The 22,900-nt window shown below is 36.5% G+C and overlaps 6 protein-coding genes across 6 annotated transcripts; 3 read left to right on the forward strand and 3 right to left on the reverse strand.

The window, feature by feature from the left end:
- Positions 1 to 1,555: 1,555 nt before the first annotated feature.
- LOC118436668 lies at positions 1,556 to 5,843 on the reverse strand. Its single transcript, XM_035855184.1, has 6 exons — positions 5,329 to 5,843; positions 5,112 to 5,258; positions 4,183 to 4,787; positions 3,518 to 3,794; positions 3,394 to 3,453; positions 1,556 to 3,305 (listed from the first exon to the last, which is right to left on the reverse strand). The coding sequence occupies exons 1-5, from the start codon at positions 5,417 to 5,419 to the stop codon at positions 3,413 to 3,415; spliced, it is 1,161 nt and encodes a 386-aa protein (XP_035711077.1). The 5' UTR covers positions 5,420 to 5,843; the 3' UTR covers positions 1,556 to 3,305; positions 3,394 to 3,412.
- A 2,338-nt stretch (positions 5,844 to 8,181) lies between these two features.
- LOC110854548 (glutamate-gated chloride channel alpha) lies at positions 8,182 to 11,626 on the forward strand. Its single transcript, XM_022102989.2, has 10 exons — positions 8,182 to 8,623; positions 8,790 to 9,069; positions 9,133 to 9,298; positions 9,381 to 9,486; positions 9,615 to 9,697; positions 9,773 to 9,943; positions 10,052 to 10,250; positions 10,382 to 10,486; positions 10,577 to 10,637; positions 10,758 to 11,626. The coding sequence occupies exons 1-10, from the start codon at positions 8,553 to 8,555 to the stop codon at positions 11,172 to 11,174; spliced, it is 1,659 nt and encodes a 552-aa protein (XP_021958681.1). The 5' UTR covers positions 8,182 to 8,552; the 3' UTR covers positions 11,175 to 11,626.
- A 394-nt stretch (positions 11,627 to 12,020) lies between these two features.
- LOC110854549 lies at positions 12,021 to 13,024 on the forward strand. Its single transcript, XM_022102990.2, has 2 exons — positions 12,021 to 12,206; positions 12,353 to 13,024. Exons 1-2 carry the CDS (start codon positions 12,146 to 12,148, stop codon positions 12,862 to 12,864), a joined length of 573 nt encoding a protein of 190 aa, XP_021958682.1. The 5' UTR covers positions 12,021 to 12,145; the 3' UTR covers positions 12,865 to 13,024.
- Positions 13,025 to 14,499: 1,475 nt separating this feature from the next.
- LOC110854550 lies at positions 14,500 to 17,376 on the forward strand. The gene is made up of 5 exons (XM_022102991.2): positions 14,500 to 14,934; positions 15,012 to 15,194; positions 15,460 to 15,718; positions 16,275 to 16,599; positions 17,139 to 17,376. Exons 2-5 carry the CDS (start codon positions 15,038 to 15,040, stop codon positions 17,280 to 17,282), a joined length of 885 nt encoding a protein of 294 aa, XP_021958683.2. The 5' UTR covers positions 14,500 to 14,934; positions 15,012 to 15,037; the 3' UTR covers positions 17,283 to 17,376.
- Positions 17,361 to 18,889, reverse strand: LOC110854551 (threonine-rich protein). Its single transcript, XM_022102993.2, has 3 exons — positions 18,671 to 18,889; positions 17,905 to 18,225; positions 17,361 to 17,722 (listed from the first exon to the last, which is right to left on the reverse strand). Exons 1-3 carry the CDS (start codon positions 18,798 to 18,800, stop codon positions 17,715 to 17,717), a joined length of 459 nt encoding a protein of 152 aa, XP_021958685.1. The 5' UTR covers positions 18,801 to 18,889; the 3' UTR covers positions 17,361 to 17,714.
- Positions 18,890 to 21,426: 2,537 nt separating this feature from the next.
- LOC110854605 (integumentary mucin C.1) lies at positions 21,427 to 22,436 on the reverse strand. The gene is made up of 2 exons (XM_022103067.2): positions 22,242 to 22,436; positions 21,427 to 21,922 (listed from the first exon to the last, which is right to left on the reverse strand). Exons 1-2 carry the CDS (start codon positions 22,351 to 22,353, stop codon positions 21,660 to 21,662), a joined length of 375 nt encoding a protein of 124 aa, XP_021958759.1. The 5' UTR covers positions 22,354 to 22,436; the 3' UTR covers positions 21,427 to 21,659.
- Positions 22,437 to 22,900: the final 464 nt, after the last annotated feature.

A 22,900-nucleotide genomic window follows, 5' to 3' on the forward strand; every position in this document is an offset into this window, starting at 1 on the left:
TAAGATTAACTATGTCGACTTAACGGAACACCTCATCCATGCCAACGATCCAGCCAACCTAATCTACACGATCAATAGCAAACTCAAGTTTTCCAATAATTGATCCGAAATCAGAACACCCGCCACCGCCAGAAGGCACTTGATTTCAAATTCTATGAGCTTTGCACGGTAACAGTTTTCGTTAGATTTGACATTGAGGATAACAACTTTCGCACTGATTACATACATGTACTGATTACACTACACCCGGGACGGCGACAGAAGTTTTGTGCATTCCGTATTCATCCTGATCACTAGACGCGCTCCGAATCATGTAGTACAGTTTCCTGACAGATTCGAATTACAGATGCCACACAGAATTTTTGCAATCCAGATAAAAAGAAAGGGGCACAAGTTATTTTTTGCTATCAAAAATGAAATGGTATTTTGTTTGTGTCTACTGTAAGCACCAATTTGTCCGAGTGAGCTACATATATCTCGAAGCTGAAGTTGTTAAAATTAACTACGTTCCAGCATGATTGGCAGAGCGACATTTCCATCATGGCAATAATAGGAAAGGTTCGTAGTATATGTAGCAAAGGAAAATACCTCATTATGCTACTAGGGAAATCCTGCAACATTCAGAAACGAAGATATGCAACGATAGGCAAAAATTTAAATATCACGTTTGGTGTATCGAAGAACTGGGCGACACACAGATGGGGTTACTATCACCAATACAAGAAGTCTGGTAGCGACGTCTATGGGGCATAAATCAACTGTATTCATTCCGGTGTGAGGGATATTATGCAATATACTGCAATTTTGATGTGTGGTCGGAAAAATCTGATTTGGGCATGTGGGTGTCAGCATTTGGCTCAGAAGTGTGGCTTGGGTGCTTGATAATAGTGGTGATTTTAGCTATGCTCAAAATTGTGACGCATGCGTGCCAGGATTCTCCCGTGAACTTACAAAAAGGTGTGGAGAACGTAATTTTCGCAGTTTGTGCGATACATGTTAGGCAATCGGTAAGTAGTAAGTACCTTTCAAAATTGATCCTTGTGGCCTTGCTATTTACAAGTTTTGTGCTATTAGCCATGTACGAATTTTACCTGACAACAAACCTGATAAAGCCTCCGTCTCATAAGAAATTGTGTACCCTTAGGGAGTTTTTTGCCAACGATTATACACTTGTCTATCAATCTAGCGGAAAATCCAGCGCGATCAAAGCTGCCTTGAAGAAAGAATTTGCAAGGAAGCGATTGGGCAATTTCTCGCGTCATAAAACAATCGCTGCAAAATATTACTGGATAACTGATGAGCGCATAATTTTATATCATAGCATGTATCTCATGCATTAAAATGATTGTATCAGTTTTGGTACACTTGGTTGGAAGTAAGGTGAAGGGATTTTCCGTACAAGACTAACTTTCCGTGGTAACAAAATTTCCTATTAGCGTAGGAGAATGAGGAACTCTTAATATAATTAAGAAAGAATTGAGATACAAATAGAACTGCTCGAAGGGAGTGAGTTAGCTAGCCTGCGAGCTTCAAGATAAGATTTTTATGATTTATGTATGATTTAAACCTTTATTCACGTGTTAATAGTTATCGGTTTACAAAACTGGTTTAAAAACTATGACACAAGTAGATAAAACTATATATTTAACCTAAAAAATATCTAATGGACTTAATAACAATATTAGTCATCACGTGCATTAATGATGTGTTCACGGACGGCTTGTACATATTTCTTGTAGGTCAAGTTTGGGTCCCAATCGCGTGGGAGTTTATTCTATAACTTGGTAGCGCGATGATTTATAAATTTTTGGGCAAAATTACATGATTTTACCGATAAGAGTGGCCAAGAACGTCTAATTGAAGAGGAACTTATTTGGTCTTGAAGATGTTTAAAAGCATACTTATACAGAAATAGATCACGACGCTCACGTATTTTCAAGAGGTTACACTTACTTAACAAATCATTTACCTTTATCGCTTGCTTATTAATTATAAAGCGTGAATGTTTCTTATGTCGAAATTTTTTGGCGAGGGAAGGAAACAGCGCGCTCCCCTTCGCACCCTTACGTCTTTTCCTGCCATTGCCTTACGTGCACCACAAATATCTTTGCACCAAAGAACCGTATCCGAGTTGGATTCCAAAAAACATAGATCCAACTACACTAATTAGGGTAAAATGATTCCAGATATAATCGGATTCGATCCAAGCCAATCTGAATCATTGATCCGACTACACTCTGGTCGCAAGATGACTTTAAGCTAACTCTGCATGGGAAATCCCTTCACCGAATTTCATTGTCTTACGTATTTTGTGCAAAATTTGGTGTCTATAGCACCCTGATCGCCAGAAATATTTAGGTTTGGTTCGATAATTTTTGCTACCTAGTTTGTTCAACATGGTATACTATTTGTTCTACTTACAGCAGCCACGGTCCCTTGCATAGTGCATATGTTACGAAAAATAGTCCAAAAAATTTCGTTCTCTCCCACGATACAGATTACGCACTTAAAGCTCTTCTCAAGCTACAAAATCAAAAATTGAATGGAAAATATGAGTGTTTTTTGATTCGTGATATTGCTTTGAACAACGCCTATTTCGGCGTTTGTAACAACGCATTGCGGTTCGAGATTGGTGAAAGTATCAGAGGTCTGGAGCAGGGAGGATTTAACATCTTGTGGAGGCAGCAATACAAATATAACATTAGGATGTCGGCGATGAAGTGGCCACAACTGAGAGTGGCGTCACCCTATATTTCTATAAACACGCTGTTACCCTTCTTTTACACCGTGGGAATAACAATGATCCTGTTTGGGGTCGTTCTTATAGCTGAGGCTAAGCTTGATGTGAGAGCGATTGCGCGGCTGGTAAAGAGATTTTGGCACCTAATTTAAATTTACTTCTCGTGTTTGATTCGTCAAATTCTACAGGTATGTTTTTGAAAGTGAGAAATACGTGAGGAGAAGATAACAACACTGGCTTCTTAGGTCCTAATTTTTCCGCAGATATTTCAAATTGTTAAAACATTTAAAATATTGCAATCATACTTTCATATAAAATCATATAAAAAAGTGAATAATCTCTGTATATGCTTTCAATCTATGTGAAATATTTTTTAGAACCTAGAAGAATTTGCTTTTTGATCAATAAAATTACAGACATTATCTTGTTAGAAAGTGTAATATTTATAAATATTTCATTTTCAACTGGCATCGCCTCGAAGGAGCAATAAATATGGGATTGTTGCCCTCGTAAGAGTTAAGCTGCATCTAGATTCGTCCCATGGGGATGATTTTTGACTGATTCCCTAAAATGATAAATACGTTATACGTAGTTAAGGTTACAATTATAGGTCCAAACCGTTAGAAAAACGGGAGAACAATATATAAATAAACCTTGATACTAACTCCGGCTTCAACAATCAAAAGGTTCCATGTTATCAAAGTGAGCTGGCACTGAAATTAAATAGTCATTTATGAACACTCAATTTCAAATACAAATTACAACAGTAAAACTTACATGTTGGTGTGGAAATGTTGGATCCTCTTCTTGAATTTTTATGAGCGTGGAATGGATGAAGGACTAGTGCCCGAAACGATGAAACAGATCCTGACAATAATTTCGACAGACTGCGACGGGTAGTTTCACGTCTTCTTGGCTCCCGTAAACTACCCGTGCTTCGCCTAATTTCAAAAGTGGAAGAGCCGTGCGCTAAGTTTCCCGCTCTTATTATCACTTCCCGCATCATTTCCATAGCTACGCTCGGATCAGTTTCCCCAGGTAGCTGTATTCTGGCCTGAGTAAAATAACCATAGCTGATTAAATTGAAATTTTGCATGTAACCAGCCCCCAATATCAGGTATCATGTTGCCGTGATTTGTTAATTTAATAATATGTTTAATATTGAGCCAGTTGACGCAGGCCTTTTTAAAATTGTATAAATGCAAATTCCGTAAACTTAAAAAGTCTTTAAAATACTTCGAAGGAAAATTAGCTTCCGAATTTTTATAAACTATATGTATGAACCCGACGTGTTTTTGTTTTGTAAAATTATTTTACAAAAGGACACGAATTTTACACGTTACAAAGAACTGCGTGAGTTGTCTGAATGTTACTCTAAATATGTATGCAAGCAGTGAAATTGATCCACAAACCTTTGCATAATTAGTATTTTGCTTACTTACATTTACAAAGTGCTGAATTTTCAGGCCTGAAATTACTTCACCTCTTTGATTATAAAACGGGACCAATTTTACGCTTGAATTTTTGTCCACCATTTTCCCCTCATGCGTCGGAGTGAGACACGTTCCCCGCTGGCGGGCTACTTTAAACGATTCTGCATCCATGACAAGCTTGTCCTCCATTTGAGTCCAAAATAAACTTCGTGTGTCCAACAGCTTCACAATTATAGCGACTTTATCTCGAATATTCCGGGTGGCTTCAAAATTCGCAAAAAAGCGGGGTTCCCTGACCAAGTGGTACTTTTCTGGGGTGGGTGGCTCCAAATGAACCGGGGAGTTTGAACTGGTAACCGAGATGGATTCAATCTCGGCGGGAAAATTGATTAAATCGTGGCCAAATATTTTGACACGGCAAGAGTCCAGTTGCTCGTAGCTGGTTGCCGTTCGTCCATATAAAATCAGGGAATAAGAAATTGACAGATTTTGAGACTCCAAACTGGACGGAAGTTGGTTCACATTTTGCGGAAGGGGTAGTGTAAATCGGTACGTGTCTTGAAAATAATGGTAGCATGGTGTTGTGCTGGCAGAAATTTCACCGCGAGTAAGATCTGCGAGAAATGTTGAATAAATATGCACATATTTGTTCATTTGATATTCATGAAGAATGAATGCATAATTTTATTCATTATTCATTTTTGACTAAATGCTTAATAAATACATTCATGGAGTATATTGAGAACTCCATGAGGCGAATTTGAGGTGGAATCGGGATAAAATAAGTAATGAATAAATACTTGTTATCAAATTTGGAATAAGTAAATGAATTTTGAATGAATTTTGAAGTAAATATTTTTTTTAAATGATATCATGGCTAGACAAATATATTAAGGTCGTAATATTCCTTTAAAAATAAAATAAGACGAATTACATACGTCGACATGGACCCACCACGGTGAACACTTTGGAATTACAGACCGATTTGGTACTAACTTCCGGTGAAAGTTCTTTCATCCGAGAAGTGAATTTTTCTTGGTTACCAGTCGAAATAGTGAGGCTCCCCTCCAGCTCCAGAACCAGGGCTGATAATTGAAAAAAAGTATTAAATTTGTTACGAAAATGAGGAAAATATGTAATTAAGTGCATATGTACCATGAAAATCCAGTAATCTTGGGTATGAAATACTGCTTATGCAAATTATTCCACTGATCTTCTCTACACACGAGGTTTCAATACGAATCATTCTTTTACGCGAAAAAATGACAAAAATTCAGGCTTGAATTTTGCAACTGGTGGGAACTTGTGTTTTCGAGGAACAGATCTGGATACACGACTTGCGAAAAACTGAGTAAAACTGTACCATATTTATTTAAATGCGGGGATCCTGTAAAGAAATGGGGTCACGTGATGACTCATGATCACGTTTTACATATCCTTACAAAGTAATTACACCGAGTTTCAGTGGATTTTTCTAATTTTGTAAGGAACAGATTTGGATGACCAACTTGCTTAAAAGTGCACGATATTTACTTATGGATATTCGGTTATCCTACTAAATGAAAATGACAAGGCAAGAAAAAACTCACAAAAAGTGGGTGACTCATGGACACGTTTTTTCGTTAAAAAGTATCCGTGTCACCCCGATGAGACACACGTTTTATCGGAAATCGGGTGATTATATATGTAGCTCTAAATTGTGTTTGGGGTAGAATTCACCACAAATGAATGCAGCTACATGACGAAATATTGGGAAATCATCAACTGTGCGATGCCTCACACAAAGGTATTGCTCATCTCTGAAGATGAGTTCATGTATATTTTCTTGAAGTTCCTGGATGTGTGAGTTCACGAGTGGGACATCAATCCATGCACATAGTAACGTCCATATATTGCGTCATCAAAAAGGTTTTTGGGTCGATTTGGGCCGTCTGTCCTGCTCGTGTAAAAATTAAGATGAGGAAGGAGAGGATAGATGGTAAAAAAATCAGCCTTTTTGGTGCCACAATTTATGAACGTTCCCTTTCTATACGGCATATTTCGTTGAGATTCCTTTGTTTATGTTAACTTCTCCCGTTACTGTATACAAATGAAACATGTGTTTTAGCCCAATTTTGTACCATTCTGGTTTCAGAGCTCGTCCTTATTTTTACGATAATTATGTAGTGTTCGGGACAAAAAATATGTATAATTTGTACGAGTCATTGATGGAGTGATTTTAGTATGTAGACTCCTAGAAATAAGGTTACCATTATTATCAAAATGTAGACATCTATATGACTCTACCGCCGTGGTTATGAATTTGACACCAACTGTTTAGAAAATTAATATTTAGCTCTGATGACAATTTAATACCAATTCGGTGAAGCTTTACATAAAGATAATAGTCGGTGACAATTTTAAGTACTCGAAGACAAATTTTAACCACGTCGGTAGAGTCATATATGTGCGTTTGCCTTTTGGTTATAATCGTAACCCCGTTTCTACAAGTGTATTTAACTACATCTTGATGGTGTTTGGGTTAAGCTTAACGTTCACAATACAAGCTGATACATATGCGCATAGGTATGTATGTACCAAACTTCCCTTATGTCACGCCGTTTGAATTTTAATTCGGTCTCAGAAAATCTTCTGGCAACTTGCAAAAAAACGGGACGGAAGGAAATCGCAAAAAAGTGCATGCCTCGACTCATCCTCAAAGTAATCAATCGTGTCACCCAAATGAGACATGCTTTAACAATTGGATGATTACATATATATATATATATCTCGGTATAAATCGTTACCGGTTGTGACCAACTTGACTTGCATATATGCTTGTATAAAATTTTACCTTCATGGGTCTGTAAGCGGCCTCAAAAATATACCAATAAATTAATTCATTCATTCATTCATTCATAAATCGTTAAATTGACGACGACAGCGTGCCGAAAGTTGGAAATTTGTATGTTGAGTTCGAAATTTAATTTTTGACTACAGATCTACAGATTGTGAATTAATGATGGTGAATACGGCAAAACGGACGGACGAAGAACGTTACATGTTGATGACATGAGTTATGTAGCTTGCTTTACTTAATTATAGATTAACGAAGTCCATACATTAAGCGAGGTAGCATTAAGTAAGTCTATTAATGGTAGTCTTTGTTTAGTGCTTCAGAACTAAATAAGTAAGCATGCACACCAATGAAGAACATGTCGATCTATTAATGTAAATGTAAAGGTGGGTGAAATACATTTAGCAGCATCTTGGACAAGTACATGAACACAATAAGAAATAGGGTAGTAACAACTGGAGCGAAATCGCCACGATCGGCCGGGGAAAGGAGTTAATTAGTGGAATGCAATTATGCACATCTCGCATCGTAAATTTTGCAACATTTCAATATTCTGACGATATGTATATGCCTATGTACATGCATATGTATGAATGCACACACCATAACGACTTCGTAAATGATTACGACTTATTACCAGAGGGCGGATATGAATTTACGTAAATTCCGCGAAATATGTATGTAATGTGTACTTCAAAAGCCTGAAATTATGCACATAAACAATGTTTTCAACTTACCTTAATTTCTAAGTGAAGAAAAATATTTTTAAATTCTTCGTTTTAAAAAAACTTCAAAATATCTGCTAAACTATTTAGATTTAGAAAAATACTCGAAATATACAGGAAAATATACGCAGAAATATTGTATACATATTTTGAGGATTTTTCTAAATATGTGCGAAAACTTAGAAATATGTAAAATATGGAAAACTATGTACGTTTGAATTTTTGCGATCGAGCTTAGATTGGTTATCAGTGTACGAGGTTTTAGTACGATCTGATTTGGTATAAAAAAAGTGTTAAATACATACATTCATATCCGCCGTTTGCTTATTACTCTCTAGTTACCTGCTTACCTTGAGTTTTTGCTTTTAGCTTTAAATGGGTTTGAAATGTGTTTGTCCATGCATAATGCATGTGTTCTGTGCTGGTAGTATTGTATTCAGTATTCCAATTCCAACTGCTGGACGGAATAGGATGAAATATCATCTTATCTTATTCTGCACCCAAAAAGACTTAACCAATCTGGTGACCTGACTGACTGAAAAATCCTTGACCACTTGACTGGCTGATCTCAAAAATTTCACATTAGTTTCATTCATTGAATATTTCAATGTTCACTTCTTCGTATGATTTGTGAATTTCCTTCATTTTCTTAATCCTTTCAACTGACTCGCTGTCAATGCTCTGTACGCATCGTTCCTCCAGTCACTGCATGATCTTGCTGGACGGAGTGTTAGTTAACTGGCTGATTGTTACATATTAGTGTCAGTGAATCTCTTTTAAAAGGTGGTGAATAATTTGGAGCTCTACGCGATTCAAGTATGAACGGAGGAGCAGGAAAAAAGGATCGGTTCCCTCTTGAAATTTTGCTACTTCTACTGATTTTATTGAGGTATGATGATAATTTATGATTTTTTTACTTCATAAACCGCTGTGAATGGACAGAAGGAAGTGCAGACCTTCAGCAGTGTTAAAATTTGTGAATGTTTCAAAAAAGAATTTAATTGATTTTGCTCTTCTACTCCACATGTGAATCTTTGTCGCCAATGGTTTAACAGTTTTACTGGCTTCCTTTGCACCACTTCCGGTTCTCCTCTGGATACAAATTCCGCTCTCATCGGAGGAGATCAAGACCGCCGAGATGAACTTGTGGAGCCTCTTTCTACAGCCGGAAAAAATAATAGAATTTCCAAAAATGGTAGTTTTACAATTGGAACATTAACGATCCCAGCCGGTTACGACAAGTTGGTTCTTCCTTTGGGGAATGTGTCCCCTTCGATTTTCGTCAACGTCGAATTGGGAATTCGTGAAGTGTTGGGGGTGGATACGAAAGGCGAAGTAAATAAATTTTCATATCGATTCAAAAAATGTATTCAAAATGTATATAAAAATTGCATGTAGACAGTGGAACTCGACACGGAAGTCGGAGTCAGTTGGATAGATTGGGAAATCTGGAGTAATTACATGAACGATTCGGCGGCTCAAGCGAAGGGTAACAGTGGTGACGAAGAAATCGTCCTAGATTCTGAAGTACTACGAAACATTTGGAAACCGGACATTTATATCGGTCCGTCTCCATGGAAACTTTTTAATCCAAATCTACGGATCGGTCTTGAAATTTTTATTTGCACAAAGATACCTTTTAATAGATGAAATGGCGTCGGTTGATAGGACGTCGCTTCTCTCGAAATTAATCACGTTAAAGTTCCTCGTAGGGAATGAGGCTATAGCGGGAACTATTTCCTTTAAATCAAGGTAAGATTTATATGGCAATTGCAAATTACGTGCATAAGAATTACCAATTGTGTTTTTGTGGTATGGCAGAATTAGATGAGTTGATTCCATCGATTTCAACCCTATGAAACTAATATTTTGATTTACAGACAATCCTTAACATTGAGATGTGACATGGATTTTCACTATTACCCCGCCGATATTCAGACATGCGATTTTAACATTCGAAGTTGTAGGTTAAATTTGTAACGAAATATCTGCATAATATGAAATTCTTCCCTGATTACATTCGTTATGTCATGTATAGATTCTTATCCCCAAGACAAACTCTTTCTCATGTGGGACAATATTCATTCAATCTACCTGGATCAACTTGCCGATTCCAATTTTGACTTTCAAATCTCTTCCGTCGAGCCGGGAGGGGAGTTGGAGGATTTCTACATCACATCGCAGATAATACGTTACCCAGAACTTAGTAGTACAGATAAATACACGTTATTTTTGGAACAATTTAAATTCCAAATTTAAATTCAGTTTCATTGATTCCGTTTTTTGCTTGCGAAACTAAAACTAAATATGTACATAGCCAACTATTCTGCGCTACACTTTACCCTTCAAATCCGAAGAAATCTGACCTATCACCTTGTTCAGACTTATCTTCCCGCCGTGCTGCTCATGTTGATCACGTGGTTGTGTTTCCTGCTTCCGGTGGATATGGTCGAGGCACGGATCGGAATCAGTATGACTACTTTACTCACTCTCACCGCCATGTTTGCAGCTGTCAGGTAGGTGGGTGCTTTTGATTTTCAAATTTTTGCAATTTTATTGCTTAGTGATATAGCTGTATTTTCTTGCATATCTTTCTCTTCTCTCCCAATAATTTTGGATCGGTGTGTTCTCTCTTCTGCTTAAATAGAGAACAAGCCCCAGAAGTGAGTTACACGATGGCGATCGACATCTGGATGGTATTCTGCATTGGGCTAGTCTTCCTGGCGTTAGTTTTATTCACGGTTGTTCACTGGTAATATACATGTAATAGTGAAGAATGAATTGAGTAGATGCTTATACTTCGGTTCTTGAAAAATTGTACAGTGTCTCCTTGTTTTACTAGGATGCAGAGAAAACTTCAACAATTTCAGGAGGTTAAGGGAAATAAAGAGCAAGCTGAGAATGTATGCATCATTTTATTTTTTCTTAAAAATTACAAATGTAGCAAAAGTCAATTGAACCCAAACAAAAAACACTAAGTCAACTCTAGTAGAAATTCAAATTCAAAATTTCTTTATTTCCAGGGAGAACTTGGCATGCCAAACGGAGACCAAACAGAAGAATCGCGCCCGCTTCCAAAAAAGGAGGGGAAAAAGCAGAAACGCCACCTGGACGAGAGTGACACCTTTATCAATCTTGTGGATAAAGCGCGAAGATACGCCTTCTGGCTCTTTGCCCTAGTGTTCATCCTTTTCCTTTCCGTCTACACCGCATGGATACTCATAGGCTCCCAACACTTCGACTGGACACCAAATCCCAAATTTAACGCGGTCGAGGATCCCAACAATGATACGAATCATCTCTTTGTCTTTAAAAGCACAAAGTTTGCAAAGGATGTGGTCAATGACCCTTATAAAGAGACCGCGTCAGAGAATCGCTATGGGGACATTGTCGACGACGTTATTAAGCCCAGGTTGGCTCAGAGGACTGGACAGGATTGATTGATTGGTCAGTTGGTTTCGCAATGAATGCATGCAACAATATGTTTGAGACATTGTTAAATTGACTTTTAGATTGAGTAGAATTACTATTACTTGATGTAATTATATACTGCATCGTTGTATACACATTTCGTAATTGCATACATATTTCGTAATGTGTGCATACGAATTAAAATACAGATACGAGTTAGACAATTTTCCTTTCCTAGTATTGGTTTTAGGTGGTTTTGTTCTATTTAAATGTCGATTTTATTTTCCAGTCTGACGAAGTAGTATGTATGCAGATATATTCTGAATTCGATTTTTACGTGAGAGTATGCACATTATGCATATATTATATGTAGTTTTTATGCATGCATGAACCATTCATTTCATTTCATTTCATTATACTTATTTTGGCCTGGAAGCTATGAAATGAATAAATACTATAATTATTTCGTCTTAATAACGCATAATTTTGCAACATCTCATTTCATTCTGCAGAAAATAATTGCCGGCCAGCACGGCACGGCAATATCATAAAATAAGATCGTCTCAACCTCGCCTTTTTTCTTCCTCTTTTGTTTCGCTGGATAAATAAAATAAAACTAACGAGTCTCTTTCGCCTGTATGTACGGTCTCCCATGGCTTTATGTACTCACTTACATACATGGCAGGGAGGGAAAGAGTTGAGAATTTGATGATTTTAAGATGCTAATCATTGCAATGGACCTGGATGGAACCTTGAAAGAATTGAATGCGATTTGTTGGAATGACTGATTGCTTTTTAGCTGTTGCTAAGTGAGGTAATACATAATTAGTATAACTGTGGAAAAATGTGCATAGATAAATACATAAAACCAAGTTCTTTGAGATCGCCAGGATTAATTCGCACTGCGCCTGGCTCCTGGGCAGAATTACTAAATAAAACAACACTACAGGGAACATTTCCAAAAAATAAGGCTCAAATTCAAATTCATAAAACAGCCAAAATGGGCCCTGGAATTCTTGTAGCCCTGATGTTCTCCCTTGGAACAGGCACCGCCACTGCAGGTCAGTCATTCCATGAGTATGTAGGCTCCTAATAAGTATTATGTAATTACATATCGACCAGAAGAAAATTTTGAAAAAACGTATCAACATAAGTGTGCTCATAAGTTTTTAATAAAGGCTAAAAAAACTCAAAATTTTCATTGTAGATCCACAATTTGGCGGATTTGGCGCTCCTTCGATCCCATCCGTTCCCCTTTCAAAGGCCGCTTCCTCCATGCCAGTAGCTGGAGATGTTATGGATTACACGAACCAGCTCAAAGATCTCGTCACCCTGATCACCGTGGCGCTCACAGATATGGGAGACATCGCCAAATCTGACAATGCCGAAGTTGGTGGCAAAATCGTGGAAATTCTTACGGGGCAAATTGCCAAAGCGACGAAAATATTTGAAGACTTTGTCGCCGCCAACAACCCACTAAACCGAAGGAAGCGTCGAGACGTCAAGGCTAATGGGGATGCTGCTTTGAATGAGGAGTCCGAAACTTTAGTCGAATCCAATGATAAGATTGAGCCAGAAAAGGGCAAACTTAGCCCATCAGCGCAGGATAAAATTGATGAAAGATACAGAAAAGCAATCAATGAGTGTAAGACGGCCACTTGCAAATCTGCTGCTGAAAGGGAAAAAGTGAGAGCGCTAAATAAGTCTAAGGGAAAGTAGAAAAAATACTAAAAATAATTAAAACCAGTTCCGATGTTTTATGAAATAAAATAAAATATGGATTTATTTGTCAATAATTTTAGTCAGATTATTTTGTGTTTGATTTGGTATGCGACGAGATTGATGGCTGAACAAAATATATCAACATTTCAGAACTGAATGGAATGAAATCAATATTTAAGAAATATCTATGCCTAGATATCTCACCCTAGCTAGGGTGAGATTTAATGGCGGCGAATATATACATAAATACATATTTGACTGAATCGGGGCTATACAAATTTTTGGTAATTCTGACCGTGCTCACAGCCGACAAAGTACATAGATTTGGCTTATTTTTACATAACATAAATGTTTAGTCAAATTTGGAAATTAAGTTTTGGCACTTTTCACTGTGTGGAAGGTTGATAAGTTGTGTACTTCCGGTTAATATATCCTGGTATTCGATAAACTAAATATCTGTCTGTCCAGTGCATATATAAATTATCAATTAAACTACTTCATCACGACACATGGCAATTAGCCTTTAATGTGCTACTGCCTCTGGCCTGGCTGTCTCTACTAATGCGTAGTCTGGTCATCCCACAAAGTGAATATCTCTATTAAACCTGACCATTGGCAGATATGTAGAACCTTATGCAAATTTCATATCAATTTAATTTGTTATTGATTTACACTATTTTAGTCGAAATCGGGAAACCTACGCTGAGAGGCTTTCATTGAGATATTAAATAAATTGCATGTACCTACATATATTCGGGAAACTTGCAAGGAAGACGGGATGGAAAGAAGTAAAACGTGAGTGACTAACCGTTAATTAAATAACCGTATTATCCGATAAGGCATGCTTTATCGAAAATTGGATGATTATCTGAACATAAATAGTGTCCGATTTTACCCACAAATCGACATATGTATGTATATTAGGAAATCTTAACATAGCAATATTTCATCCACATGTATGCATTGCTCACGTCTTAAGACGAGTAAGTGAAATTCGTATGTGTAACGAGTTGTGCATGCATACGTAAATATCTATATTCCACACAAGGGAACGTCCATATATTACGTCATCAAGAACCGCCAATTCTTATCCCAACCCTTCGCCATCCTTCTCATGTTAAGCTTAACTCGCATAAGATAGGCCACCCCCAACTTTCCACCCACCTTTTTGAAGACGTTCTTTATGCACGCTCCATAACGAGACAAGATTTCGCTTTGTTTATTGTAACTTGTCCACTCGCTGTAAACAAATAAAGCATGTGTATGAATGTACATCTATGTAACAAGATTTTCGCATAATTCCATACTAATTCGAATTTTAGGAACTAGTCTACCCTAATTTTAGAGATAATTACTTACTTTTCGAGACAAATATAAATTTGCCTTATTTTATCTATTTTTACTTTAGTTCGCACATAATCAAGTACGATGTAAATAGTTAAAAATATTTGCATATACATATAAGTACAAGTATTTCCTCACTTCGATACTTGCATACATACATACATCGGCATGCTTTCGTATAAAGCATTTCGTTTAAGTATGTATGGTCCACAAACAGTTGAGATCACACAAATTATACCAGCCTCCGCATGGAAACCTGTCCTTGGAGAAGAAGGAGATCGATGCACGATTAATTTTATGTCACATGTGGTCCGTGCAGAAAAAAACGATAACATGTAAGATCTCTTCGCCATTTATTGGAGTTCAGTATAGCATAATATCTTTCTATTAAATAAATTCCTCCAATTCTCATGGCTCACAGAGTATATTGGGCATATTTTTGTGTTTTATTAAAATTTGATACTTACACAAGTCAGTGGATTTACATAATTTTCATTAATCCAGTTCACATGCAAATTACCTTTGTATGAATTAAATTACTTAATCATAACAACTTCATCATATCAATTTTCTGTAATCATAATAATAGATAATTACAAACAATGTTTTTGTGTTGAATATAAATAATTAAAGACCGACAATTTGTGACGTGTATATATCTAGTAAAGAAATTTAAAAAACAATTGCGAATTACATATTAAAAAAATTATTTTATAACTTTATGTAAGTTCTGATTTTTTCGAAATTAAAACGCATGATTTATGTACAATGTATGTAGGAAATGTTTTCATATTTTATAGCACTGCTGGCTGTAACTTAAAATAAAATGGAACAACTTGCCGGCGAAGTAGGGTTACCTACCATGACGTTCACTTATTTGGAAGAAGAATTCAGTTCCGACGATTTGAAAGCATTTGTCAAAAAATTTAAAGAAATGAGAATCAAGTTAGGGGTTACTCATTTCGATGTGGGATTAGCTCTTGGTAAGACCTTGAAATATTTGTGAGGGACCCGGACAAAATGTGGACAAATGGAAGATAGAGATGTAAACATATTTTCATTTCTTTTGATCTATTTTTCTTGTGTACGACCCTGACAAAATGTGGACAAATGAAATAAATTTCAAATTGTCCATATTTATTTCATCCATATTTCTTATCCACAGTATTTCCTCTTGCCCAGATTTTATAACTAACCGTATTGACGTGATACTTTATGTTTTGTAAAAAAATTCGTTGTGATAAATAGAACCCCTTTGTGGGACATCGTTCAGTCAAACGACAATTTATCGGTTCGAGGCGATGCAGCTGAGCGTTAAAAACGCATTAAAATTGAAATTGCTCCTACAAAAATGGATGGAGGAAGTGGACCCCACGATCCCAAGCGCACAAACCTCAGCCGGAAAAATTAACACGAAAATGAATCGGCTTAATAGACAGCTTCGGAGTCGTCTGTTTTGCACACATCTTGAGGGGAAATCATTTCAAGGAATCATGCATACTTTCTCGTACGTTTTAATTAAGTATAGCGTTATGAAATTTGTATTTAATTTGTGAATGCAGAATTTAATTTACTCGTAATGGAGCCTCCATTATGGAGGTCTCGCGGCGGAACGGGGTGCATGAACCATTTGAAGCAAAAAATAATTAGTTTCAGCCCTTGTCTACTTCAGGCCTAAACTGTGTTTACATAACTTGGTTACTTTAATTTATAGTAGCGAATGCAAAAATTCTGAATACTTATGGAACACCCCATAGTTACATTTGAGGTCAATAAACACTGTTTTGTTTGCTCATTACATGAGAGCATACATACGTATGTACATACACGTAACTGCAAGAAATACAAATTGGGAGGGACGCAAGACATGTGATTTACTTACACAATTGCTGGCTTTTCATACTAGCGATCATCCGCTAGATGGCTCTTTTTCATTCCATTTCTATCACTCTTACTAGAGATATTCCCGCTAAACTAAACAACTTCTAGTTCTCCACCTTCTTTTCCATGGTTTTATACGACAAATACTTGCTTGACTGTTTTTATTTTATTTTGAACTTCAGATTTGCCCCTTCGATGGATATTTTACTCCAAGGTTTCCGATTTTTCGGACCGCACTCTTCCTCCCGAGAGAATACTAAAATTGAATACTTTGTCACCATTAAAATCAATCAAAGAGTACCTGACAAGCCACTCGGAATTCCAGAATTAATCTGGAACTCACTTTTTGGCGGGAGACGAAGCATTCCTTCCATGCAACACGTGCTCATGGAGGAAACCACTTTTCGTCGCGGACTAATCCGGGGTCAAGATCATATCGACCTTCAGCTTCCCGAACCTATTAATGTGGCCAAAAGTAAATGGGTGGATGTGCACTTCGAACTTGATGTATGTACTTACCCTAGATAATGCTGTTAATTAATATCTTTAATACCAATCATTCCAATCCGGCGGATCGACACGGTGACTAAATTTTCCGTTTTGATCAGCAAAAACAGATTTTAAGCTTTTATCTGAATAATGGGGGTATTCAGTATGAGTTATTATCGTTTCTAAAAAAAAGTCGTCGGATCGATCTGATTACGGAAACTACATACTTATGTGCACTCTTAAAGATAATGTTACTCTTCCGGGAAAATAAGTGCAGTCTGGGTTCTAAATTAAGTTAACTAAACTAAACCCAGTAAAGGTGAACCTGATAAAAATTATAATATAATAATTGATTTATTGCATCATAGCCATGTTAGCCACAGCGTTTGGACACATGAATGGTTACATAATATGGATAAAGATTATAATTTACTCTTGATTTAGTTTACTTAAAATTATTTAGAATTCAGACTGATTTTACATTGCTAAAGGGCAACATTATTTTTAAGGGTGTATGTACATGTCTAGAAAATAGTTATGTTTTTCGTATTTTTCAGGGTGTTACGACAGAATACCTGCATCAAGCAGAAGTTTATCGAACCATGCTGTACGAAGACAAAAACGGGATTTTGTTCCATACATTAATTGGGAGTCGGCAATTAACAGACATTGTGTTCACACTTAATGATGATAGCATTTAAGTGATGAGGTTGGGGTAACTAACTGTCAAATATGTCAGAATAAAAAATACTCATAAATATATGTATGCAAATATGACATATGCTTTCATACCAAGTTTCTGTAATTTATTTAATTTTGGTCTACTTTTTAATTTCTGAACGCATTTACATAAACTTTTATTAAGCTGACTAGAATTTCAGCAGAGCAAGTAAAATTTACACATTTTTAACTACATATGCAAATGTACATAATGTTTAATTTCCCTAAATTCGTCATAATTTATCAAACTAGAGCCGAAATAGCATTAGAATTCTATTGCTAGTTTTAAATTTGGAAAATAATTCTTCTATACAATTTTTAAAGGCAAGCAGAAATTAATCGCTCTAATGCCTAAGAAAACGATTAAATTAAATTCCCAAAAATGTTTTCTCAGTTGGTAAATATGAAGTTTCTCATCCTCCTGTAAAGTAATTTTTTAATTAATAAATTTCCGGGTAAATTGTGTCCAAAATTAGTACTGTCATTCTTAAAAATAATGTTAACCTTTGAAACGTAAATGCATTATAAATTCATCGTGCATTTACGTTTCAATATGTAGGTTAACATTATTTTTAAGAGTGTATAGGTAGTAAGAAAAGTTACCAAGTGGAGTGGTCGTAGTGGGGACTGCCGTCGTTGGCGCACCAGACACGGTCGTGGGCGCGGCAGATACGGTCGTTGGCGAAGAAGGGGTAGTAGTGCATGCCCACGTGCTTCTTGGGCGCGGGGGTGGGTGCGTCGGTCGGGGTCGCCAGCCACCCCGTCGCGCAGAAGTTGTAGGGGGTGCGGTCGTAGTTGAGGTTGGTATCGGACTTGTCCCCGTCGTCGTGGGTGGCTGAGTGGGTGGTCCTTGACACGTGCAGGATTCTGACGATCCGTCAGCCCGAGTTACGACGACTTTTGTTCCGACAGCGTTACATCGCCCTGGATAAAGAGAAAATATTTTTTTTAGATTTCCTGAAATATTTGTGCAAGTTTTTAGTTAGCAAATTTGAAAACGTATTTTACACGACTGGATGTACGTTCGAAAAGATTTTCATAACTTTGATACCTCACTAATGAAGAAATAGAATGAAACGATTTTTAAATCAAATTTGAAATGATAGCATTTGACCCTAAAAAAAGCTACACAATCTGTTATGATTTCGCAAGCAATTTCGTTAGAAAATGAGTTGCGAATTTGTTCTTGCTCAATTTGAGAGATTTAACAAATCAGTTTGATTGAAAAAGATTGGACTTTGTATGGGAATTTAACTGAAAAATATTTAATGGACCGTTTTTACTTCAGAATCAACATAATGAAATATGTATGTATTTGTGATCTGGCATTTGACGTGAATACGCCGAATTTAAGGATCCTTTAACTTACGATGATTCAAATACAATATTTGCACGCTTCTTTCTTCTTCGGAGCCATTTCCAAACCCGAAGCCGAAAGCTTCTGACTGGATGAGGACCGAAAAGAGGAGGAAAGTTCCCAAAAGGAAGAAAGTTTTCATTGCAAAAATTTTGATTTTTTTTGGCACTACAAAGTTGTTTTCCTTAAAGTTTGGCAATCTTCACAGATTAATGTCCCGAGACGCCGGAGAAAGATTTTATAAGGAGAGGGATGACATGATGAATTAATGTGGACCTTACTACGTTTTTTTAAATGACGTGGGAGTGGGTCGTGCAGAAATTATCGGATACATTTGTTCTCACAGGAAAGTGATAATGTTATAAATTCGGTATTATAGCGGTACTCAAACGGCTTTGTATAACTCTACTAAATTGCACATACACTCTTACCAATTCAGTGTAAGTAATCATCACTGAGCGGTGTGCATTTGTGACTTAACCTTGCGGTGGTAATGTTGCTCACCTAATGGTGGTAAAAGCTACACCAACCAGTAACAATTTGTCCTCCATGCGGGCTAGATTTATCACCATTTGATGAAAACAAATATTTGTGTAAACTGCTCGGTGACGATTAGCACCAGGTTTTTAAGAGTGTATTGATCAGTAAATAGGACGATCTTGTGTTTATGTAATAGCTCAGTACTAAGTTTCATCTTATCGGTAGCAAATATGTATAATTTTTATACCGAGCGGATGCTAAATTAATACTGAGAAATCAATACGTGACTGACTGCACCAGATTTCTAAGAGTGCGTTGTGTTGCTTAATTCTGGTAAACCCAATTTGTCACACTAGTTAAGCAAAGATTTTTTGGTATTTTTCCGACTCGTTGAGTCGCATTTATCGAGCTAAATTACTGTCTTAAGTGAGTAATCTAATTACGGTTTGGTATATTAATTCTACATACATACGTGTCTAAAATATGTAAGCTTTTGATCAAGTTCAACAACAATTCCTGGTAGAAAAGAAGATGACTAATAAATAAATAAGTATAGATTTCGTATACTGCCAATGTGTTGGGGAACACGGGAACAAATATTAAATCAGTATGAACAGGGTTTTAAAACTGTGATAATTACACCTTGTGATTTATGTATGTAGATGTCATTAATGTACACGATTTTGCCAACATGTGATACATATCTTGGCCAATTTTGATTTATGGTGGGTAAATGAAATTGTAAACTCATTAAAAAATATTATTGGACGAAACTAGCTTTAGAATATGAAATTGAAGGATTTTGCTGTCTGGATAGAACCGATTAGGGTAAAGTGGTCATATTTTTCATTAAAGTTGGTCAAATCAGGTCGAGTCGAAATTAGTCGGAAGGTTGAACACATATTTATTAAATAAACTTGTCTCATTTTACCTCATAATCAAAGAAATCTCATATTTCTCAGGAATCACAAATCATAGCTCAATATAATTATTACCAGTATGATGTTATTTTCTAAACCCTTACAAAGAAATGCATACTCTACTGCTAATTAATCTGGATCAAAGTTAATCCTGAAGTTAAGGTTCAATATGTAAGCAAATAAACCGTTACAACGCATGTAACCAAGGGGTGAAAGGAGTGTCATACGTCAATGTGAATATCAAATTGTTCGAAAATTTGTTAAGATTGACACTTCTGACGTGTTTTCGACTTTTGTGTCTTATTTGTGTCAAATTTAACAGTTGATAACCCTTATGTGACCTTTATATGACCTCTGAGGTCAAAATGGAGGTCACCATTGAATTCGGGGTTAAATTTCAGTTGAAATTGAAATAGATATGTCCTATGACCTTTACATGACCTCTGAGGTCAAAATGGAGGTCACCATTGAATTTGACATTGAAAGATAGTTAAAAATGACATGTCACATGTCAACACTGACAAGTGACACTTTTTCGTCACTTTTCGTCACTGTGACGACGTCATCGTCACAGGTGACGTCCAATCGCAAATTGACCTGAATTTTCGAGTTCCTCGTTGAAAAATACTTAAAAATGATGGGTCACATGCCAAAACTGACACGTGACACTTTTTCGTCACTTTTCGTCACTGTGACGACGTCATCGTCACAGGTGACGATGTCACAGTGTCCATCTTCGAACTCGTCCTGTCCCTTGACGTTAGGAGTTTACGTTCAAAATTTCAAGTGTCTATGTCTTTTCGTTCAAAAGTTATTGGAGCTACGGACAGACAGACGGACGGACGGACAGACGGACATAACGATCTTATAAAGGGCTTTCACCCCTTAATAAATATGTATGTACATACATATGTACCTCGACCGTGCAATTGAATCGTATTAAAGGAACAACCTGCACGTAAACTTGATACCGTAATGTTAATTGAGGTTTTAACAAAGATGAGATCATCGTGTTTTGAGAAACGTGCCAAGAATTTGTTATGAGTGATCGACACAAGGCGTCACGAATGTATGCATTTACAGTAAGATCTTAAAATATGTATGTATGCATGTGTGTATGTATACGAAATTAATTAACTTCAAATTTTGTTATAATTTTTTATAGATAAATTCTAGATAAATGTGGAAGTTTTCCAAAAATTTTAAATGCTAAAACCATGTATTTTTATTTTCTAAAAATAAACTTGCTACCTACTCTTAACACGAAGATGCATTTAATACTATGGCTTATGTAAATATATCCGCATCCGCAAGAAGTTTTATAGAAAAACTTCATTAATTAAATACGTTGAAAGGAATATTAAGACATGTGTTTTCTGACGTTTTATATTTATTAAAATTTACGTTTCACCTACTCGAGGCAACAATTTTACATGCAATTTTTAACACCATATACATGAGACTATGTAAATTGTCAGATATGTGTACATAAAGTTAATAAAATGTGTTATAATAATTTAAAATAAAAATTAAACTAGCTGAATTGTAGTTAATTTTGGTAGAATACATATTTCTAAAATTTTTGGTTCCCATAATTGATTTCAAGCTTGGGGGTCCGTAGTGGTGGTGGGTGTGATCGTCGTGTCCGTAATCGGTGCGGTCGTCGTTGTCGTACTTCCGGCCAGAGTGGAGGTACATTCCCACGTGTTTCGGGGTTTCGGAACGGGCCGAGGTCGTCGTCCCGGTCTGCCGGTCGTGGTGGTGGGTGCGGTCGTCGTGGTGGGTGGTGCTTGACAAGTGCACGACTCGGACGATCCGTCTGGACGAGTTATGACGACTTTAGTCCCGACAGAGTGACATCTCTCTGTGAAATTTATCAATTAAAGTACATAGATAATTATATGAAAGACTTGTAAAATGCAGGAACACTGTTAGAAATCTGGTATACATATTCACGCAGATTTTGATCTCTCGATACTAAATTTGCTTCAATTTGTTCAAAAATTATGCAAGCTGGCAAAAATTTTCTACCAATATGGTAAAACTTTCATACCGAGCTGTGTACATATTTCTTATAAACACCAATTTGGTAGTTACGGGTAATACATCTGCTTGGTTTTATTTTACGAATGGATTTCTGAGAGTGTAAGTAAATTCAGAAATTTAAACAAAAATAAACTTACGATGATTCAGGAAAAAATTATCCCCCTCTTCTTCGGAGCTGCTGTGTGCCAAAGTTTCCGAAAGGAGGAGGAAAGACACAGCAAAAATTCCAAAAATCGTGAACCCTTTCATTTTTCAGTATTTAATTTTCTTTCACTTAAAACCGCTCTTTAATTTGCAGAGTTGTGAATGGAATGGTGGTTATCGAGTCGGGTGTTGTTTATTTTATAGCAAAAAATGACGTGATCCATGCCCAGACTGAGCTGGATAATTGCAGACGAAGACAAAAACATGTTGTTCTCCGTGGAGCAAAGATTCCAAGTACGAGGGCGAGGACTCGCATGCATGTTCTCAAATTGGGTCATAGGTGAATGACGTCTCGAGAGCTTACCATGAGCATGATTAATACTGAAATTATGTACGTATGCATACATATTTCAAAGGGTAGTAAATGGACACAAATGAGAGAATATTATGATAAATATCGTAATATTCTCTCATTTGCCCCCTTTTAATACTAAAAGGGGACAAGTCGACTTTCCACGATATCATTTTTAACGTAAGTTATGTATACCAATTCTATAAGTAAACGTGATATTAAAAGGGGTCAATTTTACAAAAAATATTATCTGCATATTTAGTTTTTACTAACACTCTAAGAAATCCCGTATTAAAATAG

The sequence above is a fragment of the Folsomia candida genome, unplaced genomic scaffold (genome assembly GCF_002217175.1).
Source record: "Folsomia candida strain VU population unplaced genomic scaffold, ASM221717v1 Fcan01_Sc010, whole genome shotgun sequence".
In the NCBI taxonomy this organism is placed as follows: Eukaryota; Metazoa; Arthropoda; class Collembola; order Entomobryomorpha; family Isotomidae; genus Folsomia; species Folsomia candida.